The sequence below is a fragment of the Hemitrygon akajei genome, chromosome 14, assembly GCF_048418815.1.
Source record: "Hemitrygon akajei chromosome 14, sHemAka1.3, whole genome shotgun sequence".
Classification (NCBI taxonomy): domain Eukaryota; kingdom Metazoa; phylum Chordata; class Chondrichthyes; order Myliobatiformes; family Dasyatidae; genus Hemitrygon; species Hemitrygon akajei.
Window position 1 is genome coordinate 51,821,146 of NC_133137.1, and position 26,994 is coordinate 51,848,139.

General features: G+C 43.3%; 1 protein-coding gene across 1 annotated transcript in view; it reads left to right on the forward strand.

Moving 5' to 3' along the window:
* LOC140738581 (uncharacterized) overlaps positions 1-26,749 on the forward strand; it is a 205,506-nt gene extending 178,757 nt beyond the window's left edge. The window contains exons 14-18 of the mRNA XM_073066055.1: positions 5,897-6,084; positions 7,920-8,089; positions 13,287-13,378; positions 14,663-14,807; positions 23,210-26,749. Coding sequence (XP_072922156.1) covers positions 5,897-6,084; positions 7,920-8,089; positions 13,287-13,378; positions 14,663-14,788 — 576 coding nt within the window. The 3' untranslated portion in view covers positions 14,789-14,807; positions 23,210-26,749. The remainder of the gene's footprint in view (positions 1-5,896; positions 6,085-7,919; positions 8,090-13,286; positions 13,379-14,662; positions 14,808-23,209) is intronic.
* Positions 26,750-26,994: the final 245 nt, after the last annotated feature.

Genomic DNA, 26,994 nt, shown 5'->3' on the forward strand with positions numbered 1-26,994 from the left:
GTGAAAACAAGCCCGGACCCTCTTTCCCACCCACACACACACAAAGTCCTTTAACCCCAGGGCAGGTCTGCAGCTCCAGCCTCCAGAGGACACAGAGTCAGCCCTGCAGACACCAGGTTTCAACTTCTCCAGTGGACTTGCCGAGATCGCAGACTCGGCTCTGCCCAACAGACTTTGACTTCTGGCCTTCTGGTCCATCCTTGAGCCTCGACCCAAGGCACAGTGATCACCCAACACTAGGCCTCAAAATTCAAGATCTTTTTCTCTCTCAGCAGTTGCCTGTTGAGTGCTTCCAGAGTTTGATGTTTATTTCATAATTTCTTTCTTATTCACTGAAGTGAGTAGAGGAGGGGGCTAAACACACAGCTTTGTGGTGCATCTATGCTGATGGAAATCTTGAGTAACATACACAAAATGCTGCAGGAGCTCAGGTCGGCAGTGTCAATGGAGGGGAATAAACAATTGATGTTTCAGGCTAAAAACCTTCATCAGGACTGGAAAGAAAGGCTGGAGAAGCCAGAATATGAAGGGATGGAGTGCAAGCTAGCAGGAGTTTGGTGAGACCAGATGAGGGAAACCTCTTCAGGTGAGTCATTTATGGCAGATTGTGCAGCTCCACCTCACACAGAGAAGTCAGAAGAGAGATGCTGAAAGTTTGGAGCAACACATACAAAATGCTGGAGGTACTCAGTGGGTCAGGCAGCATCTGTGGAAGTGTCATAGGTGCTGAGGGGAGAATGATGTGTTTGTGGGGGCTCTGTTGTTGAGTATGGAAACTTATAGGTTGTAGATATTGAGAGAATCAAGTTTCTGGAGTTAGTGTAGGAGAGTGCTGCTGGGGTAAAAGATTAGCCATGATCTTATGGAATGGAGTGAAGGTACTCCTGTTTTTACACTCCCCTACTCTGAATGTCTGCCCTTTACTCTTGGCAGCACACACAAAACACTGGAGGAACTCAGTAGGTCCTTCAGCACCCACAGAGGGAAATGAACAGTTGGTGTTTCCGGCCAAGACCCTTCATCACAACTCTCCAAAGAAGCTGCCTGACCTGCTGAATTCCTCCTGCATTTTGTGTGTGCCTTGCTTGAGATTTCCAGCATCTGCAAAATCTTGTGTCTCCTTTACTCTTTATTTTGCATTTGCCAATCTGCCATCCATTCAGCAAGTAGTTGCTTGATTCTAAACTCCCCAATCTGAAGTCAGAGCCAACACAGTTCATCTTACTTTAGTCCCTTTCAAACTCCAGAACTGCGACATTCAATATACTGTCAACAATTTCTGTCAGGTTGTCCACACGTGACTGCTTTTCCGAATCTATTGACATTGCTTAATGCGGTGTGTTTTCTTGTGCTGAAGCTCGTCCTTTATTTCTTTCATCACTGATTTTAACTGCAGGCTACACTCCCAGGTTTCATTTCAACATTCTTTCTGTGTTTATCATCACATTAATAACCATTTCAGCTTCATATTTATCTTCTCTTGCACAAAAGATTTTCTTTTGTGTCTGATATTTCCTTAGGAATGCATGGGTTTATACCAATCGGAACCAGGATTTTATCTTTTAGAGTATAGCTGGGCTGCCAATTATTTCTTTATTTTTGTTTAAACCCATCAGTATTGGAAGTGTTTCTTGGTTTAGGTCCTGCCTCAATGACTACTGTCCCGTTGCACTCACATCCATCATCATGAAGTGTTTCGAGAGGCTCGTCATGAGGCATATCAAGACCCTGCTGCCCCCCTCACTGGACCCCCTGCAGTTTGCGTACCATCCCAACTGTTCAACAGGTGACACCATTGCCATCACCCTCCACCTGGCCCTAACCCACCTGGACAAAAAAGACACATACGTTGGAATGCTGTTCATAGACTTCTGTTCAGCATTCAACACAATCATCCCTCAGAAACTGATTGGAAAGCTGATCCTACTGGGCCTGAACACCTCCCTCTGCAACTGGATCCTAGACTTCCTGACTGGGAGACCTCAGTCAGTCCGGATCGGAGGCAGCATCTCCAACACCATCACACTGAGCACAGGGGCCCCCCAGGGCTAAGTGCTCAGTCCACTGCTGTTCACTCTGCTGACCCACGACTGTGCTGCAACACACAGCTCGAACCATATCATCAAGTTAGCCGATGACACGACCGTGGTGAGTCTCATCAGCAAGAACGACGAGTCAGCTTACAGAGAGGAGGTGCAGTGGCTAATGGACTGGTGCAGAGCCAACAACCTGTCTCTGAATGTGAACAAAAGAGATGGTTGTTGACTTCAGGAGGGCACGGAGCAACCACTCCCCGCTGAACATCGACGGCTCCTCGGTAGAGATCGTTAAGAGCACCAAATTTCTTGGTGTTCACCTGGTGGAGAATCTCACCTGGTCCCTCAACACCAGCTCCATAGCAAAGAAAGCCCAGCAGCGTCTCTACTTTCTCTACTCATCTTCCACCCCCCCATCCTCATCACATTCTACAGGGGTTGTATTGAGAGTATCCTGAGCAGCTGCATCACTGCCTGGTTCGGAAATTGCACCATTTCCGATCGCAAGACCCTGCAGTGGCTAGTGAGGTCAGCTGAGAAGATCATTGGGGTCTCTCTTCCCGCCATCACGGACATTTACACTACACGCTGCATCCGCAAAGGAAACAGCATTATGAGGGACCCCACGTACCCCTCAAAAAAACTCTTCTCCCTCCTGCCGTCTGGGAAAAGGCACCAAAGCATTTGGGCTCTCACGACCAGACTATATAACAGTTTCTTCCCCCAAGCTATCAGATTCCTCAATACCCAGAGACTGGACTGACACCTTACTGCCCTATTTGCTTGTTTATTATTTATTGTAATGCCTGCATTGTTTTGTGCACTTTATGCAGTCCTGGGTAGGTCTGTAGTCTAGTGCAGTTTTTTTCTTGTGTTCTTTTTTACGTAGTTCAGTCTAGTTTTTGTACTGTGTCATGTAACACCATGGTCCTGAAAAACGTCTTGTTTTTACTGTGTACTGTACCAGCAACTATGGTCGAAATGACAATAAAAGTGACTTGACTTGACTTTGTTTAACCCACCTGATGAACAATCCCAGTGAGGATCTTGCCTGAGAGTGACATCTAATGTTTTGTGGTGGAATTGCAGCTGGTGCATTTTCTTTGTGTCTTGCCATGGCCAAATATGGGGAGATATTCTTCCTGTGCTTGTTTGAGTTTACGGTTCAAGCAGCTGCTTTCTTAAAAGAATAGGCCAGAGAAAATATTGTTCTAGTGGTTAACACCATCACTGCTTTCATTGGTATTGGTATTGGTTGACATTCATTTATTATTGCCCCATCTGAAACTTGGCTTTGCAAACCAGCCATACAAATCATTTGCAAAAAAAAATTAAGTACAATAGCAGAATAGTAGTTGGCCCAGACTAGATGGGGTGAAGGGTCTACTTCTGTGCTGTACTGCTCTGTGCCTCTATAGTACAGGGGAAAAACAATAAAAGAATGCAGAATATAGTGTTAGATTAGATTATGAGGACACTCAGTCCTCGTTTATTGTCATTTAGTAATGCATGCATTAAGAAATGATACAATGTTCCTCCAGTATGATATCACATAAACACAAGACAGACCAAGACTAACTGACAAAAAAACCACATAATTATAACATACAGTTACAACAGTGCAAAGCAATACCGTAATTTGATAAGAGCAGACCATGGGCACAGTAAAAGAAAGTCTCAAAGTCCCCGATAGTCCATCATTTCACACAGATGGAAGAAGGAAGAAAAACTCTTCCTGCCATGAACCTCCAACGTGGCAAAACTTCCCGATGCAGTCTCTGGAAGCACCCGAGCACAGCCAACTCTGAGTCGGTCCGAAAACTTCGAGCCTCCGACCAGGCCTCCGACACCGAGCACCATCTCTGCCGAGTGCTTCAACCCCGGCTCCGGCCGCCAAGCAACAGGTAAAGCCGAGGATTCGGGGCCTTCCTCTCCGGAGATTTCTCGATTGCACAGTAGCAGCGGCAGCGAAACAGGCGTGTCAGAAATTTCACCAGATGTTCCTCTGTGCTTCTCACGTCCGTCTCCATCAAATCAGGATTGTGCACGGCCCCTACTTACAGATAACAGATATTCATTCCTGGAGTGGCCGCTGCGCCCTGCCGTCGCGCCGCGATCTTCTTCATTTACAAGAAAAATGCAGGGTGCAGGCAGATAATAAGGTGCAAGGTTGCAATGAGGTAGATTGTGAGGTCAAGAGTTCATCTTTCTACATAGCACCATCCAGAGACAGAGAAGCAGTTTCAGCGACAGGTTGCTATCGATGCAATGCTCCTCAGACAGGATGAAGAGATCAATACTCCCCAATGCCATTCGGCTTTACAATTCAACCGCCAGGAGTAAGATATGTTAAAGTGCCGGGGTTAGGACTCAATGTATTTAAGTAAACTACTTAAGAACTTTTTAAAAGCTATTATTAATGCTTTTTGAGAGGGTGATTTTAGATGCATATCATATTTTTACTGAGTTAAGTATTGTATGTAATTAGTTTTGCTACAATAAGTGTATGGGACATTGGAAAAAAATGTTGAATTTCCCCATGGGGATGAATAAAGTATCTATCTATCTATCTACAAGAGTCTTATGACAGTGGGATAGGAGATGTCCTTGATCATTGTGCATGTGCTTTTAGGCTTTTGATCTTCTGCCTGATTGGCGGAGGGGGGGGGGGGGGTGAAGTGCAAAGAGGCAGTGTTGCTGTATGCCCAGCTGCTGTAAGGTGCTGAGGGCAGACTATACCCCGCATAGACTTGAGTAAGGAAACAATGGGCAGGCTTATATTGGCCCTCAGAATCAACTAACTGGGGTAAAAAAGCCTGCTCAGCAGTCTAGCAGAGAGGAACAGTGGTTACTTACACAGGAAGCTGTGGACTGTGAAACAGAACCCAGCATAAAGGTCAGACTAAAGAAAAGGAGCAACTTCCTTACAACTTAGAAGGAAGCCATTCAGCCCACCAAGCCTATACTAGCTCACAGAGCAATCTTATTTCCCCCACTAATTTCCACTATAATCCATTCTCCCCACATTCCCGTCAACTCCCCCCCCCCAGATTCTACCCCTCACTTCGATCAGATCAGTTTATTGTCATATGCACAGTATGTGTATGCACAAATTCAATGAAAAATTTACTTGCTGCAGCATCATATGCACATAGCATTAGAGACTAACATTCACAAGAGAAACCGAAATATAAATTACACTTACTTTATAGAAGAACACAACTAAAACAGAAGAAGTGCTCGTGGTACTGCTGTGCTGAGATAGTGAATAGGGCTGTTCTGTTTGGCTCAAGGTTTGAATGGTTGAGGGAGGTAGCTTTCTTGAACCTGGTGGAGTGGGACTTCAGGCTTCTGTATCTCCTTCCCGATGGTAGCTGTGAGAAGATGACATGGCCCAGATGGTGGGGATCTACGATGATATGAGTTTCCCTCTTTAGGCAGCTCCTCGTGTAGATAGTACTGAAAGTGGGAGAGATGTGCCAAAAATGCATTGTGCTGACCCACTACTCTATGCACCTTCTTATGTTACTGTGCCTCTGAATTGCTGTACCAGACCATGATACTACATGGAGCAAACCACCTGCCTTTGGGGGTGTGGGGGCAAACCAGGTCACCCAGAGGAAAGCCATTTGTTTACGATGAGGATCCTTAAACTCCACACAATACAGCACCAGAGGTCAGGTTTGAACCTGCATCTCTGATCTGCGGGGCAACAGCTCTACCAGCTGCACCACTGTGGCACCACTGCAGGAGATTATATGCTTGCTCGTTCTGGTGCAGTTTGACGTCAAAGTGCATTCTATTCTCTTATGTTTGAATGTGTCAGGTTGATTTTTCACCACCTTTTGATCCTCCCACAGGCTGTTACTTGGTTCACACCCGCTCCTGGGAGCTCAAAGCTAAAGAATGGATGCAAAGATGTGGAAAAGTTCAAAGACTGCAATCAAATCTCGACCACTGATTATCAAGTTCACTATTACCCAAATCAGGAAAGGGAAGAGCCGACTTCAGACCATTGTCATCTTCCGTCAACAGCTTTGTCAATAAGGTAGGTGGACTTACCTGTGTACTGAGACTGATACGTGTTCTCATCCCCAAAGCCCCTCTGAGATGAGGAATCAGTATTCTTCATGCTGTAGGTCCAGGAGTGTTACACCCACTCACTAAATGAAAAGTGCAAAACTGCAGAGGCCAGAAGTCTGAAACAAGATGCCAAAACCAAATCTAAGGCAAGACCCAGTGGGTCAGACAGCAACTGTGGAGAGAGAAACAGAGTGAATGTTTCATATTGAATAACCTCCATCAGAACCAGGAGAGAATACACATTGGATTTTACTATTATAACTAAACAGTTTTTCTCTCTTGGAATTGTAATTGGTTTGTTATTGTCATGTGTACCAAGACAGTGAGAAACTTGATACTATATGTAAGTACATTGAGATAGTAAAGAGAAATTAGAATGCAGCATATCATAAATTGCAGCGCAGGTAGACAAATAAAATGCAAAGGCCACAGTGAGGTGGTTTGGGAGATCAAGAAATCATTCCCCATTCTGGTTCCCCTTTTGTCCCTTCCCTTCCCCATCTGCCCATCACCTCCCTCTGGTGCTCCTCCTCCATCCCTTTCTCCACTCTCCTCTCCTATCAGATTTACATACATCGTAAACGGTAGAGCATTGAAGAATGCAGTAGAACAGAGTGATCTAGGAATAATGGTGCATTGTTCCCTGAAGGTGGAATCTCATGTGGATAGGGTGGTGAAGAAAGCTTTTTGTATGCTGCCCTTTATAAATCAGAGCATTGAGTATAGGAGTTGGGATGTAATGTTAAAATTGTACAAGGCATTGGTAAGGCCAAATTTGGAGTATTGTGTACAGTTCTGGTCACCGAATTATAGGAAAGATATCAACAAAATAGAAAGAATACAGAGAAGATTTGCTAAAATGTTACCTGGGTTTCAGCACCTAAGTTACAGGGAAAAGCTGAACAAGTTAGTTCTTAATTATTTGGAGCATAGAAGGTTGAGGGGGGACTTGATAAGAGGTATTTAAAATTATGAGGGGGATAGATCAAGTTGATGTGGATAGGCTTTTTCCATTGAGAGTAGGGGAGATTCAAACAAGAGGACATGATTTGAGAGTTAGGGGGCAAAAGTTTAGGGGTAACACGAGGGGGAGTTTCTTTACTCAGAGAGTGGTAGCTGTGTGGAATGAGCTTCCAGTAGAAGTGGTAGAGGCAGGTTCGGTATTGTCATTTAAAGTAAAATTGGATAGGTATATGGACAGGAAAGGAATGGAGGGTTATGGGCTGAGTGCGGGCCAGTGGGACTAGGTGAGAGTAAGCATTCGGCACGGACTAGAAGGGCCGAGATGACCTGTTTTCATGCTGTAATTGTTATATGGTTATATTTCTTCTTCTTCAGCACTTCACCTTTTCCACCTATCACCTCCTAGCTTCTCCCTAGCACCTCCCTATTACCTACCAGACTGTACTCCATTTACCCCCCACCTTCTTATTCTAGCTAATTCCTGCTTATTTTCTAGTCCTGATGAAGGGTCTTGGCCCAAAATGCTGATTGGTTAATCCTCTCCACAGATGCTGCCTAATGTCCTAAATTCCTCCTGCTGTTCAGGCATTCCAGGATGGGAATCAAGACTGATGAAAGGTCTCAGCCCAAAATGTCGACTGTTTACTTTTTTCCATAGATGTTGCCTGACCTGTTGAGTTTCTCCAGCATTTTGTGTGTGTTGTTTGGATTTCCAGCATCTGTGGATTTTCTCTTGTTGGTGATAAGAATAAGCTGTAGGTTCAGAAAGTCTGTCACCAGTCAGCCTTGCTCTGAGCACTCTAATGCAGTTGAAACACTCTAGTTTTTGTTTTTCAGGGAGAAGCCTACCTACGTGAATTCACCAACGCGATGCCCTTGGACGCAGAGCACAGCTTCTGTTACACATCCAGATTTCAACATACCCAGGACCCAGTCCAATGGAAATATAGGGAGCAGTCAGTGCAGGGACTCCCGCTCACAATCAAGTCAACCTGATCCTCTCTCAGGTGAGGCAAAAATTTTTGATCTTTTACCGCTCCCAACCCCTCCTCCATCACCAACAACCAATCTTCATTCCCTCCTTTTCTCACCAATATGCAGTGTCAATGTCAGCAAAAGAAAAGGGCTGGCCATTGACTTCAGGATTGCAGTGGGGAGAGGTGGTTGCACATGTTCTAGTTTACAGCAACGGTTCTGAGATGGAGGGAATTCAGAGCTTCAAGTTCCTAGGTGTAAAACATCACTAATAGCTTGTCTTCCCAACCACATAGACCTCCATGATCAAGAAAGCATATGAGCACCTCTACTTCCCTTGTAGAATGCCAAATGCATCAGTGTGAATCCAGCACAGCTTTACTGTGCCTGGGTATCTCTCAGTCGTGAGTCCCGCCAAACCTCAGTCCTCAGTGTCATCGCTGGTTGTGCTTGGCTTGGGTGATGGTCTACTGGGATGTTGCTAAGTTGGAGGCATCCCAGGGAAGGAACCACTGGTTTTGATATGCAGCAGCCTGGAGAATTCCTGCCCACATCTCACCGTGTTAGATGAGGCTTCACAGTATTCAGTTTTAGATGGACACCACAGCCCAGGAAAGATACACAATAAGGAGACAGGTGAGACGCCAATCCTGGAATCTGGGACAAGAAACGAACTGAAGGTCAGGCAGGATCTGTGGAGGGAAATTGACAGTTGGCGTTTTGGGTCAAGACCCTTTGTCTAAACAGATGTACTAAATTCCCTTTATCCTCAAGTGAGAGGAACAGGGATTACAACATGGGATCTTCCTTTACAGTTGCTGGAGATCAAGATTGAGGGCATAAGCAAAATATTCTATATCAGAGGGAAATGAGGAATTGCTGCATTCTGTGTTTCACGGAGACATGGCTCACTCTGGACATACCAGATTCAGTGATCACACCCAAAGTCTTCTCGATACACAGGTCGAACTGGACCACTGATTTGAAGAAGGCAAAAGCTAAGGTCTGTGTTTCATGATAAACTCTTGGTGGTGCTCAGACGTGGCTGTGTTTTTGCACTCTTGTTCCTTTGACTTAGAACATCTAATGATTAAGTGCCGACTCACCTAATGAGTTCTCCTCCCTCATCCTGACTGTAGTTTACTTACCACCAAAAGTCTACATTAATCAGGCAATTGAAATATGGAATGCTGCTGTCATGAAACAAGAAATAGCCCACCTCAATACATTGCAAATTGTAGTCAGGAACGTCAATCTGGTTTAGTTGAAGAAATCTCTGCCCAATTATCATCAGCATATACCTTGCAGCACCAGGGTTCCAACACCCTCAACCACTGCTATACTACGATAAGGAATGCCTACCTTCGAACCTATGTTTGATTTTGAGAAAAGATGGGGTTCATTTGCTCGTTACTACCATTTGAGTTCATTGATAGATTTTCTCCACGATCTAATTGTAAGTTTTGCTGGTGGTTTGATGTTTATATTTGGAAGCTTTATGTATGACGCATGGCTCTGGGGTTGAACACCTAATCGGTTCTTTTTTTTCTCACTTTTTTCTTGCTTTAGTAGGGTTTTTTTCCTTCTCTTTTTTGTGTCGCCATATTTTTCGATCCTGAATATTGTTCTTTTCTTTTTTGAGACATTGTAAGTGTTACTTACTTCGATGTACTCTTGTATTTTGGATCATAATGAAAAGATTTGAAAAGAAAGAAAGGAATGCCTACTGTTCCATGCCTAGACTGCATTTCAGAAAATCTGATCAATTGGCTGTCCTGCTCCAACCTGTGTACAGGCAGAGGCTAAAGAGCAAAGCTCCAAGGATTAGGACAACAAAGAGGTGGTCACAGGAGGCAGAGGAGCAGTACAAGATTGCCTCGAGTTGATGGACTAGGCTGTGTTCATGGACTCATCAGAGGATCTGAATGATTACATAGTGGCTGTCACAGACTTTCTGAAAACGGTTGTAGACGAGTGTGTTCCCACAAAATCATTCAGAGTCTTCCCCAGCCTGAAACCCTGGATGGACCATGAGATCCACAATCAGCTGAGAGCTAGATCAGTGGCATTCAGGTCTAGCGATCAAGAAAGATACCCAAGTTCCAGTTACAATCTCTGGAAAGCCATCTCACATGCAGAGTAGCAATTCCAGACCAAATGAGTCACTGGGGTATGCTCGACAGCTGTGTCAGGGGTTGAATGCTGTTTCCTCTTGCAAAGTGAATCCAAGTGACATAGATGACAAGGCTTCACTCCCAGATAAACTCAATTCTGTCTATGCTTGCTTTGACCATCTAAACATGGAGAAACCTTCATGAACTCCCATCTCCTAATGACCCTGTGATTTCAGTGTCTGTGGCTGACGTGAGAGCATCCTTTGGGAGGGTGAACCCATGGAAAGAATCCAGCCCAGACAGAGTAACTGACTGAGTCCTAAAGACCTGTGCTGATCAACTGGCTGAAGTGGTTACCGATATTGTTAACCTCTTGCTTTGGCACCCTGAGGTACCCAACTGCTTCAAGCAGGCTTCAGTTATACTGGTGCCTAAAAAGAACATGATAATCTGCTTCAGTAATTAAGATGAAGTGCTTTCAGAGATTGGTGATGAAAAATCTCAATTCTTGCCTGAGAAGTGACATGGTCAGATCAGCTATGATCCTGTTGAATGGCGGAGCAGGCTCGACAGGTCACCTGGCCTACTCCTGCTCCTATTTCTTTTGTTCTTCTCTATTCCAATGCGCCTACCATCACAACAGGTCCACAGCAGATACCATTTCATTGGCTATTCATTCCACTCTGGACCATCTGAACAGCAAAGATGCATATATCAGGATGCTCTTTATTGATTACATCTCGGCATTCAATAATACTATCCCCTCAAAATTAAATAATAAGCTTCAAGACCTTGGCTTCAATACCTTCACAAGTGCCCACAGCTCTGATGACTCTGTGATTTCAGTGTGTGAGGCTGATGTGAGAGAACCCATGGAAAGAAGTTTTTGCCAATTTTCTACTTCACTGCAGGTGTACCACAAGGCTGTGTGCTTAGCCCCCTGCTCGACATGCTTTACACTTATGACTGTGTGGCTAAGCGCACCTCCTATGCCATATTTAAGTTTGCTAACATTGACCAAATCAAAGGTGGTGATGAATCAACATACAGGAGGGAGATTGAAAATCTGGCTGAGTGGTGCCATAACAACAACCTCTCACTCAATGTCTGCAAGACTGAGGGGCTGATTACTGGCTTCAGGAGGAGGAAACCAGAGGTGCAGTTCAACTCGGAGATCAGAGGTGGAGAAGGTCAGCAACTTTAAATACCACGGTGTTATCATTTCAGTGGATCTGTCCTGGGCCCAGCACATGACTGCAATTACGAAGAAACCTTGGCAGCACCTCTACTTCCTTAGAAGTTTGCAAAGGTTCAGCATGCCATCTAAAGCTTTGATAAGCTTCTATAGATATGTGGTCGAGAGTATATTGACTGGTTGGTATGCAACCACCAACACTCTTGAATGGAAAATCCAAAAAAAAGTAATGCATAGGGCCCAATTCATCACAAATAAAGCCCTCCCCACCATTGAGCATATTAATATGCAGCACTGTGGTAGGAAATCAGCATCTACCGTCAGGGACCCACACCACCCAGGCCATGCTCTCTTCTCACTACTGCCTTCAGGAAGAAGGTGCAGGAGCCTCAGGACTCACAGCACCAGGTTCAAGAACAGTTATTACCCCTCAACCATCAGGCTCTTGAACCAGAGGGGAGAACTTCACTCAAAGACACTAGCCCCATCATTGATCTGTTCCCACAACCAATGGACTCACTTTCAAGGACTCTTCGTTTCTTGTTTTTGATATCTGTTATATTTTAATATTTTTTTTATTTGCTTTTGCATTTGCAGTTTGTTGCCTTTTGCACTTTGGTTGTTTGCCCATCCTGTTGTGTGCAGTCTTTCATTGATTCTATTGTGTTTCTTGGATTTACGGCATATGGTCACAGGAAAATTAATTTCAGGTTTGTGTATGGTGGCATATAAGTACTTTGATAATAAAATTACTTTGAACTTTGTATCTGGTGTTCCCTGAAACAAAGATAAACATGCCCTGTGATGTTCCTAAAAGCATTAACGCACATTAATAAACACATGTAAACACTGAAGTATCTAATGGTAATGACGTTAGCTCACAATGGATTGAACTTGCAAGCAGTGATCACCTTTGAAGTGACAAGATACAGCATGTAATGAAAGATTTTTCTTTCCAATAGCACACTGCGGGGAGCCACTTGGCACAAATGGTCTGGAAATCAATCGCCATTTTACACAGACAGTGTTTCTGAATGTGCACTGTGCATATACGTATTTGTTCAAAAGGTTCAAGGCTTAGGCCTGGGTTTGATTTCATGAGTGCCAGATTCATAGGTAGCATATCTGTAGATAATGCGGACTTTGGAATCTGAATCAGAATGTTTACTGTATGTCATGAACATTGCTGAAGTATATTAAGAATTACAGTAAGTGTATATATAAAAATAAGTTCTGCAAAAAGAGAGCAAAATAGTGGGGTAACGTTCGTGGATTTATTGTCCATTCAAAAATCTCATGACGGAAGGGAATGAGCTGTTCAACTGTTCATCGAGTTGTGTCTTCAGGCTCCTAACCCTCTTCCCTGATGGTAGTAATGAGAAGAGGGCATGTCCTGGGGATGTGTCCTGAATTATGGATGCCGCCTTTTTGATGCATTTCCTATTGAAGATGTCCTCATTAGTGCCCCTGGTGGAGCTTTGAGAGATTTGGTTTTGATGGGGGGCAGAGGAGATGCACCAGAATGATACCAGGACTGAAAGGGTTAACTTGCGAGGGCCAGTTGCAGGAACTCGGTCTACTTTTGCTGAGCCAAAACAAAGTCACAGAAGCTCACGTTTGAAAATGTGGCTGGATTGTTGGAGAGAACCATGTCCTCTGAGAGAAAGATCCAGAACAGTGAAGCCTACGTCAACATGTGAGCTGGGGTGTGTTAAAGTGGTGTCAGGCGGAACTCAGTAATAGTGCAACTAAAACTAGCAAAGCCCTGAGGTTTTGTTAGCCTCAATATGTGAGGAGAAACTTACTAAATAACTAATATCAATGGGCCAGATAGCCTATTTCTCTCCTATGTCTTTTCATTGTTGTATTCATTGTCTGTGTTCATTCCTGTTATTGACATCTTTCTATTTATTGGTACAGCTAATGTCTACCCAGGATCTGCTGCTACAACCCAGTGCAAGAAATACTCTCCCCAGAGAAACAACAGACGGCTGACGGCATGCTCCACAGCAGTAAGCAACCTATCAGTTACTTGCCCTTGACTAGATGGGCCAAATGGCCTAATACTGCTCCTAAGTAATATGGTCTTATGGTCATGGCTGGAAGGTGCAGGGCGTCTTTGGAATGAAGCTCCTGCAAAGGAACTCAATTATAAGCCTTTTGTCTACACATTACAGAAGTTGATGCACTTCCTCATCAAAGAACCTCTGCCATTATCACAGAATTCCCCTCATTACATAAGTAGAAGCAGGGGTCATCTGACCCCTGAACCATGTCAGATTGTGACCCTGACCTTATTTTCCTGCCTGTATTCCATGACTATTGGCTCCTCCATTATCCAACAACCCCTTGAACGTATAATGACTACCTAAACAGAAAAGTGAAATAGAAAATTCCAAATAGTCACGACCCTCCAAGTACTTCCTCCATATAGAATTTAGAACTTTGAGGGATCTATGGGCATGTACCCCAGGATCTCCATCTTAAACAGGTTCTCCTTATTCTGAAAGTACAATGCCTTCAGGCCACGATGTTGTGCTGGGTTTTTAAACTACTCCAAGATCAACCTGACCTTTCCCTCCCACATAGCCCTGCATTTTCCTTTCATCTATGTGCCAATCTAAGGGTCTCTGAAATGTGCCCAATGTATCTGCCTCTGCCACTACCCTTGGCAGAGAGTTCCACGCACTCCTCACTCACCATGTCATTGCTTTGAAAAAAAATCTTTTGTTACTTTGTAATCAGAATAGTTCAGTGGCAGCAGTACAGTGCAATGCATAAAATATACCATAAATTACAATAAGAAATAAATATTTTAAGAATTTAAATAGGTAGTGCAAAAAGAGAGCAAAAATAGTGAGGAAGTGTTCATGGGTTCATTGTCTTTTCAAAAGTCTAATGCAGAGGAAAAGAAGCTTTCAGTAAAATGTTGAGTATGGGTCTTCTGGCTCCTGTACCTCCTCCTTGATGGTAAAAATGAGAAGAGGGCATGTCCTGGGTGGTGGAGTCCTTAAAGATGGATGCCACCTTTTTGAGGCATCACCTTTTGAAGATGTCTTCAATGGTGGGGAGGCCAGCGCCCATGATGGAGCTGGCTGACTTCACAAACCTCTGAAGCTTTCTCTGATCTTTTTTTCTGTCCATACCAGTGATGCAACCAGTTAGAATGCTCTCCATGGTACATCTGTAGAAACTTGCTAAAGTCCTTGGTGACATACAACATTTCTTCAAATGTAAGACGTTTTGAGTAGGATCAAAGTGTTTAGTTAAGCTCATGACTTTTTCTTTATTTACAGAATAGTTCAGGACAACAGAAAGCAATAGTTCAACAAAACTGCACACCATTGCAGCACCTGCAGTCCAAGCAGAACTTGGCATTCCAGCCCCCAATGCCTCATCCTCCCCCAATTGCATCCTGGTGAACTTTGATCGTTAATACAGGTCAGGCTCTATGTTCAGTGTATTTGACTTGTACCTGTGACACCTTTATTACAGCCATGTTACTGACGTTGACCCTCACAGCATTCACAAATCACTACCCAAAAATTCAAGATAGGGACTAAAAAAATCAATCTCACAGAATTCAAGTGAAAAAAGTAAGTAGATAAATCACACTTTTTTTTCCAACACACATTTCTTGATGCATTTTCAGGTGGTTTACGGGGATAATATCCCCTACAGATTAATGGAAGAGAGAGGGAGACAGGAGGAGAGGAGAGGAAGATGGAGAGAGAGGGAGAGGGAGGGGGGACAGAGAGAGAAAGAGAGAGCAGGAGGGAGAGAGAGGGGGGAGGGAGAGAGAGAGGAGGGGAGAGGAAGAAAGGGAGGGAAAGGGGGGGAGAGAGATGTTTTTGCAAGTTTGTGTCTACAGTATTCATTCCATTCAGATGCTTTTCTGTACTTCTCAACTGATACATATTTTGGGTAATTCTGTACAATTTTAGCCAAAATCACAGAGCAAAGCCTTCACTACAACTTCAGTGTTGAGTCTTCACTATTTGAAGCAAATCCTGGTAGATCAGTATTATCACAATGTCCCAGTGCTCCCATGTAAGGGGCTAGTACATCACTGTGATAGAGTTGACAGGGCCGCAGTCTTACAGCGCCAGAGACCCGGGTCCAATCCTGACCTTAGCCACTCTGCGGAATTTGAATGTTCTCCTTCTAACTGCCTGGGTTACATCCGAGTGCTCCAGTTTCCTCCCACACCCCTAAAATGAGTGGGTGGGGAGTTTAATTGACGTGTACAAGAGTGGTGGAATCTGGAGGTGTTGATGGGTATGTGGTGAGAAAAAAATGTGTCAGGATTGGATGAACGTAAAACTGGGTGCTTGATGTGCAGGGTAGGCAGAAGGGCTTGCTTCTGTACTATATCTCTTCATGACTCTGTGACCTTGCTGTGTTGGGTATCACAATGTTTGCGTTATTGATTAGCTGGAAAGTTGGGCACCACAGTATCATAGTGGTTAGTGTGATGCTATTATAATGCAGGGCGTGTCATAAGGTGGGCGTTGAGTGCAGACACTGAAGTACGAGGATACAGGGCCCGAGCTAGGACTAGGAAAGCGGGACCTGGACGAGGAACTAGGAACCTGGGCAAGGACTCCGAGCCAGAGACTGAACAGGGACCCGGAACCTGGGTCTTGACTCGTGCTCGGACTCCGGATCCAGGCAAGGATAAGACGTGACAAGGCAACAGGACTGGACGTGGGGGCAGGGAGCGGGACGTGGGGGGTTGTCCGAAGGGCTGCAAAGATATGTTCTGTACTATAAATCTAAATAAGTAGGTAAATAAATAATCTGTCTTGTAACCTGCTGGAATTGCAATGGATAGCATTGCGATTAGAGCAATGGTCTGTCTCCTGATCCAGTGAAACACGCCAGTCAAAGTTGAAATGGAGGAATGATGGTGAGGAGGTCCCTGTCAAGCAGAGAAGAAATAAAGAAAGAGAAAGAATTATTGATTATTGATTATTGGAATTAGAAACATAGAAAACATACAGCACAATACAGGCCCTTCGGCCCACAAAGCTGTGCCGAACATGGCCCTACCTAGGCTTTACCAATAGCCCTCTATTTTTCTAAGCTCCATGTACCTATCCAGGAGTCTCTTAAAAGACCCTATCATTTCTGTCTTCACCACCGCCGCCAGTAGCCCATTCCATGCACTCACCACTCTCTGTGTAAAAAACTTACCCCTGACATCTCCTCTGTACCTCTGAATTGGTTTATTATCGGTTATTATTGTTGCATGTACCAAGATATGGTAATACAGTGAAAAGCTTTTCTTGTATGCTGTTCATACAGATCAAATCATCACACAAGCTTGGTCGGTGTAGAAAAAGGTAAAACAATGTTAATGCAGAATAAAGAGTAAAAGCTGCAGAGGAAGTGAAGTGCAAGATCATAATGAGGTAGATTGTGAGGTCACAAGTCCACGTCATTGTGCAGGAGTCTGATGATACTGGGATAGAGTCTATCTTTGAGCCTGCTGGTATGTGCTTTCAGGCACCTGTATTTTCTGCCCAATGGGAGGGGCGAGAAGAGAGAACGTCCAGGGTGGATGGAGGTTTTGATTATGCTGACTGCTTTACTGAGGCAGCGAAAAGTGCAGACAGAGTTCACTGGTTTCCATAATGTCCACAACTCTGCAGTTTCTTGCGGTCATGTACAGAGCAGTTGCCGTACCAGCCATTATGCATCCAACTAGAACGCTTTCTACAGTGCATTGATAAAAATTAGTAAGGGTCGACAGGAAGAAATAGCTAATTTTTTTTTACCCTCCTGAGGAAGTAAAAGTGTTGGCAAGCTTTCTTGAGTGTTAAAAACTTCATGGAGAATTCTGCATTTGCAAAAATGAAAATTAACAGTTGGATTGCTCTCTTTTGGGCTTCCAGGTATTAGCTGTCATTACACAGAAGCAGGTTGCTTATGAGGTGCCATTTTCTGCAAAAAGTTTGAAAATAATGGGAAGCTTAATTACCATTAAATTAGATTCGAGAATGAGGTGTCATACATTGGCTTTCTAATTCTGTGTCAATAACTGTAGGTAAAGTAATGTATTACTATTATATTCCAGGGAATTTCAGTTACCCAGTACTGAATTCCCCTGTATCTAATTACCAGTCCATGGTGTTCGATTGCTGAGGTAGAGTTAGGCTTATCCAAATCAGCCTAGCTTTTCCTTTTAAGTTAACAAATCTTTCCAGTGCCTTGCTGCATTTTCTATAGGCACTGGTAACATCTGATATCGTGAAAGGAAAAACTAGATTGATTTTGATATGCCTTATCAAATGTCTATTTTAAAAGGCAGTCATGTATTCAAAATCATTGAGTTTTGATATATCCAGAAATAATTAGAAGCTACCTGTTTTATTTGCTCTTTTAAAATTGTACATCTACCAATCCTCTCTGATTCTCCTTCTCATCTTTATAAGGTAGTAATGTTTATTCTTCTGCATATCTAGCAAGTATTCAGCCTTCTATCAAATGCAATATATATTGAAGTTCAAGTACAATTGGAAGAAACCCATTAGGGAGTTACAAATTTATTCTGCGAATCTGGAGACAGTCAGAGCCAAGGAGGCTTACACTGCAGCCTGTCAAACTGTCAATCAGGTCGCAGATCCTTCACATTTTTACATGATTGTCTAAGGAAGGATTGTGTAAAAATGGAAACAACTCCCACTTTATGATCTGAAAAGCCTTTGTGAAGCATATACCACAGTTGCAAAACTAGTTATAAACTTTCCCATGTGTTTGCAAACTTCTCACATTTGTCTTTGTTTTCAGAGTTTATTATGACAACATTGGGAGCCACATTCATATCTTGACACATCATTCACCACCTGAAATTAGCCAAGCAAGGATTAAGCAATAATTTGGGTCTTTTGGCTGACATACTGTACACCCGAGAATTGTTTCATGCAAAGGCGGATGCCTAGCAACAAGCTGCCAATTCATCATTTTTATTAAAGCAATTCCGCACTTCAAGCTGGGCTTTGTTGTTACAACAACAAATCAAGTAATTTATTGCCATGTACACAAGTATGGTGATGAATAATTACAAGGAGCAGCAGCATTACAGGCACATAGCTACAGACAACACACAGAACATAAATCATACATGAATTAGAAAGACAGTGACAAGAAATACTGTGCTCAACTCTGATTTCACAACCTAATGGACTCACTTTCAAGGATTCAACAACTCATTTTCTTAGTATTATTTATTTATTCATTCATTTTTATGTGTGTAGTTTGTCTTCTCTTGCAAATTAGTTGCTTGTCAGATTTGTTTGTCGTTTTTCTTTACTTCTATTGCATTTCTGTTTTCCTGGGAACGCCCGCAAGGAAATGAACCTGAAGGTAGTATGTGGTGACATATACGTACTTTGTAACAAATTTACTTTGGACTTTAAACTTTGAGGAGAAAAAACACATTCAGAGACCGGTCCATTGAAGTTCAAGAGGTGGTCCATAGTGTTCCATTGCTGAGGTTCTGGAAATTGGATCAAGAACCTGTAGGAAAATAGCTGTTCCTGAATCTGGTGATGTGGGTCTTCAGCTTTCTGTACCTCTGCTAGTCAGTATCAGCAAGAAGATGGTATGACTGGGTACTGTTGGTGGTGGGGAGGGCTGTGCCATGCTGAGCCTGTGCATCCTCGTGGGTTGGTCTACACTGGAATTGCCTGTTCGGGTTGTGGTGCAACCAGGAAGGATATTTTGTACAGTGCATCATTTTCAAGTTTGTTAGAGTATGCCAATGATATCTACGCCAACCACACTGCCAATTTAAACAGCACATCTGCCCACAGATTGTCTAAATCCTTCCATTACCTGTCAGATCGTGTGCCTGCTAAATGTCCTTTGAAGGTTTAAATATCAAAGTTCAAAGTAAATTTTATTATCAGAGTACATATATGGCCCTGAGATTCATTTTCTTGTGGGCATACTCAACAAGTCTATAGAATAGTAGCCATAACAGAATCAGTGAGAGACCGCCCAACCAGGGCATTCAACCAGAGTGCAGAAGACAACAAACTGTGCAAATGCAAAAAGAAGAAATAATAATATAGATAAATAATATAAATAAATAAGCAATAAATATTGAGAATACGAGATGAAGGGTGCTTGTAAGTAGGTCAGTCTTTTGTGGGAACATTTCCATGATGGGGCAAGTGAAGTTATCCCTTTTGTTCAAGAGCCTGATTGTTGAGGGGTGGTAACTGATCCTGAACCTGGTGGTGCGAGTCTGAAGGCTTTTGTACCTTCTTGCTGATGGTAGCAGTGAGAAGACAGCATGTCCTGGGTGGTGGGGGTTCCTGATGATGGATGCTGCTTTCCTCTGGCAGTGTTTCACGTAGATGCTCTCAATGGTTGGGAGGGCTTTACCATGATGGAGTGGGCCATATCCACAACTTTTGTCCAATTTTCTGTTCAAGGGCATTGAGCTACTGATGTAGCCAGTCAATATACTCTCCATCACACATCTATAGAGGTTTGTCCAAAATAATATCTTACTCCAATCAATACATTTCGTGTATTTTCTTTATAACATCAGTCTAGACCTGAACAGAGAGGTAAAATTTAAATTATTCTGTAATCACAAGACAAACGGGAAATCCTTGGATGAACACAAACTGGGTAAGAGTTGATAAATCTCATACCACACTTCGAAAATGATACACTCACCTTAACATTGACTAGGGTTGTTATAATTTTTATGCGAACTACTATTAGCTGGATGAGTTCTTCTTTAAAAACAAAAACTAATCTCATTTTTTCTCATGACAGCCCTTCAGGTCTATGCTGGCTATTGGTTCACTCCCATTTAATCCCATTTGCCTTCCCAGATCTCTGCTTATCTGCTCCCTCCTGATTATCCCACCACTCACCTACACTAGGGGCAATTTACAGCAGCCAAAATTAGCCCACTGACCCACACGTGGATGTGGAAGGAAACTGGAGCAACTGGAAAACTACCCAGTTACAGAGAGGAACTATAAAGTCGTCCAGGCAACATCTAAGTTGCACAGTTAAAAGGAATCCTCTATTACTTAGGAAAAAAACCTTTTATTTCAGTTTTTGGAAGTGTAGTTTGATGTAATGTAGAATCCATAGGTAGTTAGTCTAAGGGGTGGTGAATAGCGGGGATGACACCAGACAGACCTCACCTGCTCTTTTTTAACAGCTCGTGGGGTCCTAAGAGGGAGGTTGGAGCCTCAGAATCAGGATCAGGTTTGTTACCATGGATGTTAGTGTTCTTGTGGTAGCAGAACGGTGCAAGATGTTAAAAGATACTTTTAAGTTACAATTTAAAAATCAATAAATAGTAGAAAAGAGGAATAGTGAGCTGGTGTTCATGGACCTTTCAGAAATCCGATGGCATTGAGGAGGAAGCTGTTCCTAAAACGCTGAGTGTGGGTCTTCAGGCTTCAGTACCTTCTTCCCAATGGTAAAGAGTGGAGGCATGTTCTGGGGTGATGAGAGTCCTTAATGGTGGATGACTCTCTCTTCAGGCACTGTCTTTTGAATGTGTTGTCAGTCTTATTTTTATGTAATTCCTCATTCTTTATAATTGTGGAATGTCTTTGTTTATTGTACTATGTCACGCCCTGACCACAGCAAATTCCTAATACAGTCAGCCCTCCTTATCCGCGAGTTCCGCATGCGCGAATTCAACCAATCGCGAAAACCTGGAAATGCTCTTCCAGCACTCGTTCTTTGAGCATGTACAGACTGTTTTTCCTGTCATTATTCCCTAAACAATGCAGTTTAACAACTAGTTTACATAGCATTTACGTTGTATTAGGTATTATAGGTAATCTAGAGATGATTTAAAGTATACGGGAGGATGTGCGTAGGTTATCGTGGATCGGGATAGAAAAAAATCATAAGTTCTCTTACTAAGGAAGTCGGAACAGCTACATCTGGTATTATTTAGTGTCAGTCAAACGTTTGTCTTAGAAAATAGTATATATTTTACCTTTCTATGCATATAAAACACTTAAGAAACATATGTATTTCAATAATTAAACCACTGCGTTGCTTAGTAATAATTGTAGCTTTCATCAGGGCAAGGCCTTTCTCACTTTATCCTTTAAAATTGTTCCGATCATTGACCGACTATAGCCTAACGCTTTTCCAGTGACCGATGGTGTTTCACCTCTTTCCGATCGCCTTATTATTTCCACTTTATTTTCAATCGAGATCGTGATTATTTTCATGAACAGAAACACTGTGGATTCAGAGCTCCGCCGGGTCCTAAAAACCACCGCTCTGAGACAGGTTAAATAAGGGACTTGAGCATCCGCATTTTTTGGTATCCGCGAGGGATACCAGAACCAATCCCTCGCCAACCGTACATGTAAGTGTATATGGTGAATAAAGTTGATCGGTGATTGTTCACTGTGGGGAGGGTTGTGCCTGTGTACAGCTGGCTGAGTCTGCAGCTTTGTTTGAAGTTTCTTCCGAGAGACAACACAAAAGACAGTGCTGCTCTCCACCAACGTAGAGGGTCAATGGAGATTAGCATCTAGTTTCTTTATGTCCAAGATTACATCCACACGTCTCAGAGCTGGAACTAATAACTTTATGATTGAAAGGAGATGGTGAAGTGGAGGTTTGGATTAAATGGAAAGGTGTAAGTGAGGGAGTCCAGAACTCCTTTTACAAATTGTATCAGCTGGCAGTCAGGCCACGCTGTGATCTCACGAGGATTTCACTACTCTGTTGTAGCAGAGTAATACAGTATTGAATTTCAAACCTTAGGCTTCACGTCCCATTTGACTTTACAACTCTACGTTAAGCATGTGTCTAGACTAGTCGGGATTGTGTGATACCACTAAATGCAGTGTGTTTTATTTGTTTGCTAAAGCTACGTTTAAACAGGCCATTATTTTGTACTGGGTAAATCTTGAACTGACTAAGACTGAAAGTTGCAAATGAAAGTTATACTTGCTCCAAATGTTGCAGATGTGCAAGGACATGATTGGTGTGGATAATAATTCCAGAACTTAAATGTTACACCCACCGGGAAAGACTACTTTTTTTGTTCTGTGTTTTCTTGTTGAAAAATCTGTATGATTTATGCTTTCCTTGTGAATACTAGTTGTACGATGCCACATGCCTGTGATGCTGCTGCAAGTTTTTTATTGCACCTGTGCTTACATGGACTTGTGCAGATGATAATAAACTTAATTTTGACTTTGATGGAGTGCTGATCTCTGCTCCAGAGAAGAGGACTGAGAGCTGATCAGGTACAGTAGATGGTAAAAACTTGGATCAGTAGATGCACAGATGATTGAGGTGTGAGGGATCTGAAACTAGGGCCCATAACTACAGGAATGTCATGACAAATACATAAAACATAAAATGTAGAACCACACCCCACAGGAACATATCTGGGCTGCCAATTTAAACCGATGTTATCTGCCTGCAATGTGGTCTATACAGCACCATTCCCTTCCTCTTCACGTGCCCTCCAAAATGTGTTTTAAACATTTCGATTGTATCAGCTCCCACTGCTTTCCTTGGCAATGCGTTCTCGGTATCCACCATCCTCAGTGTAAAAAAACTGCCTTGTGAATCTCCTTTAAACTTTGCCCCTCTCACTTTAAACCAGTGAGGAATTCGGGAGCAACCTCTATCTCCAGGGACAGATGAGAATAAAGAGCTCCCAAGCTGTGAGTTACAATGACGTTCGTGCTCTGTAGCTGTTAAGTGTGTGACGGTGTGAGATGGTATGAGGAACTGCACATGCAGTGTAGACAGCAGCATGGACTGACTGGGGGAAGCTGTGCTTTGATTTTTCAGTAACTCTACCTGTTGTTGTGTTTCAGCCTCACCACCGTGGAGTTCTGTGTGTGGACCAACTTCCCCCTGCCTCGCCTCTTCAACACTTCTCTACCAAGGCTCCTTGCAACATCAACTTTGGGTGCCAGGCGTCACCCTTTCCCGACATTAAGAATGAATTTACAGAAATATTGCTGTCTTGACAAGGTCTGTGAGTCTGTACATCTGAAGAACCATTGAAACACAAACGCGTGCTGAGGTTATTCTTTGTGCTTTGAGCTCATGTTGATGTCTGGTGTGTAAGCAGTGGGTTCTGCCCCAGAACTTTGTTTGCTGAAAGTTATTGGGGTGAAGGTTCTTTGACGTGTGAAGACATGCCTGAAGAGGCAGTGCAAAAGAGCCTGCCACAGGTTTATATTAAAGACACTATGGACCAAAGAGGCAAGGTCCAGAGCAATGTGTGGGTTACTACACTAACCAGGGCAGGGCTTGCAGCTATGAACCACACGGACCCCTTTGTGACCAGGATTCCCCACCGCAGAGGACGGATAGTAAAGTCAGGAGGAAGTTTGCACCATTCAAATGTCTGTAACACAGAAGGCCATTCAACCCTGTGTGTTCATGCTGGTTGTAAAAGGCACACCCAGCCTAACTTCACCTTCCAACCCTGGCTCTGTAGTCCTTCGGGTTCTGCTTAAATGTGAAGAGGATTTCTTCCTCTACCACCTTTCAAAGTGAGTTCCAAGCCCCATCACCCTCTGGGTGTAATAACTTTACCTCACCTACTCTCTAATCCCACTAATTGCTTTCAGTTTCGTCCCCCTTTGTTTTTGACCTCATGCCGAGGGAATCGGTCCTTCCCATTTTTCCTCTTGGCCTTGTTATAGTGTTATACACCTTTATTAAGTCTTTCCCGGTTCTCAAGGCAACAACACCAGCTTATCTAACCTTTCATACTGCCACTGCTTTCCGATTCTGACCACATCATCATAAATCTCCTCCACTCTAATCATATCTGCCCTGTAACATGGTGACTAGAACTATATACAGTGTCAAGCTGGGTTTACCCGATGTTAAGATAAGGATGAGCTTTATCTGTCGTATGTACATTGAAGCAGACAGTCAACTGCATCACTTACATCAGGGCGGGGGTTGTGCTGAGCAGCCCTCAAGCATCACCACACATAGCAAGCTCACAGATTATTAACCATCAATTACTCCAAAAGACTGGGAGTAGAGTAAATACTGAAAGGCTCTTATTAACATTAAAACGGATCCACGTCCATGCTGGATGTCTGCCCTGGACTGAGGGAGGAGCAGTGACATGATTGCCTTTATACAGGGGTCTGTGGGAGGAGCCACAGGAGCAGTCAGCAGAGGGGCGTGTCCGGACAGATAACCCAGTTACAACCTATATACATGGTTTACCACATAACCCTAACCCGTACACCTTTGGAATGTGGGAGGAAATCCATACAGTCATGGGGAGGATGTAAAAACTCAAATGCCAATTGATTTTACAGCTGGTGCTGTAACATTTTGTGCTGACTGCTATGCTGCTGTAGCAATTAGCAAAATGCTGATAGTTTAGTCATCCCCTCTCTAGTATCCTCTCCTCAGCTAATTAAAAAAAGATCCATAATCCTCTTTAACTAGATCTGCCCTACTACCTCTAGGCATCTGTTGGCATATACTCCACGGTCCCTCGACTCAGCATTCTCCCATTTGTTCCCCATTGCCTTGCCTTGTATGTTTTCTCCATGTGCAATGCCACACACCTCTGCAGATCGAGTTCTACTTCCCACATTGTGCAGAGGGCTTATGCTGGGAGGAGATTAATGAGTCCACAGAGTTGGGGAGATGTTTGTGACTGGGAGCAGCAGAGTGATGGTGATTGATCTGGGTTGAGGAGTTGGAAACAGTGGGTTCAGTGCATTGAAGATGTGGCAGTGAATGGAGAGAGGGAAATGATCAGCCAGTTGGGACTCAGTTCAAAATAGGCAGGGAGAAGGTGAATGTAACAGAAGCCCAGTCACTCTGCGACACAGAGACCCGATCAAACCCCGGGATTCCACGGCCCACTGTCCGGTCACTAGCCTAGGGCAGCACCATCATTGTTACCCATCACCCTGGCACCGGGTGTGGAAGAAGCTGGTTTCCCTCTGGATCTGCAATTCGCCATAGACCCAGATCTAGTCCAGTTTCCCCTACCCCACCACCAGCACCAACACTTTTTCACCAACATCCCGGGGTAGATGGAGACTGAGCTACTTTCAAGTCAGAACCATGAACCCAAAATCATTCTTTATTCCGCTCCACGTGTTCCTTGCTCCTCCCCCCACCAGCAGCTATGTTCCACCAGAGAGGAAAATCCTCACCCCAGCAAGCAAGTCTCACTCAATCCAAACAGCCACACATTCCACTCTCCGAAACACAAGAGGTTCTGCAGAGGAACCCACACAAAATGCTGGAGGAACTCAGCAAGTCAGGCAGCATTTATGGAGAGGAATAAACAGTTGACTTACAGGTCAAGACCTTTCATCGGGAATGGAAAGGAAGGGGGAAGCCAGAAAAGGTGGTGGGAGGGGAAGGACTCCACATAGCTTTTCTTGCAACTGCATTGGTCTTAAGTGCTTTGCTTTTCTTTGACCATAGTGACATTTCTGTTGGGACAAAGGATACCTCGGGGAAACATTCTCTCTGAGATAAAATTAGTCATTAAAGTTTAGGAACCACGCGTTTATAGGACGTAAAACAGCACATGCTGGAAATGTTCAGAAAGTTAGGAAACATCTGTGGAGAGACAAAGAGAGATAACTTTTCAGAACTGAGAAACTTTTCCAGATCTTTCCCAGTTCTGAAGGTGGGTTTAGAACCGGAAATATTAACTCTGTTTCTCTTCCCAGCAGTTTCTGGTTTTATTTTGGATTTCCAGCATTTGCAGTTTTTCTTGGATGTATAGCATATTTTCTGTCCATCAGGTACTCTGGAGGTTCAGCAGCAGCTAACGTTATGGGTTCATATTGTCTGCAAATTAATAGAGGATGAACATATCAGGAAATATAAATCATGAAATGGATTTTATTAAGCTATGCAATTGTGTGACTTTTTATGAATATTCCTGGTGACAGATTCTGATTTGAAGATTCAAGTTTATTTGTCACATATACATCGAAACGTACAGTGAAATGCATCATTTACATTAATAACCAACTCACTCAAGAGTGTGCTGGGCAGCCGTCAAGTTTTGCCACACATTCTGGTGCCCCATAGCATATCCACAATGCTCAGCAAAACATTGTCAGCTTGGAGATTTTTAAAGTGTGTAATAATCTGGGAGTAAACTGGTGGTTTTCACAAGGGACACAGGCATCCTGTGTCTGGATTGCTATATCACCATTTGTTACTAGTCTCATCAGTTTTTCCATGTCCTGTGCAGTCCTGGCTAAAAGTGAAGTATGATGTAAGTGGTCATTTGTACCAATCATTTCCTCAGATTAGCAGGGCATTGCTTTCCCAACTGCTGTTTACATCTACAAATGTGTACTTTTGATTGAACTACACCAATAAAAAATTCCATAAAACAAGGTGATTTCCAGTTTTCTTGTTCCAACACATTTAAATATGCTCAGTACTAGTTGGTGCTTATTCAGCCGGAGGAAATCAATTGTCAACATGCAGAAGGTGACAGTGTTAATATTACATTTAAATAAAGTATCTGCATATACCTGCCGTTCACAGTCTTTAGAACAGTGCTTCCCACAGTTTAAACCCAACACCCCCCAAAACACTTTCATGTTTGCCAATGCCCTGCTAAAGCACCTTCATTCTT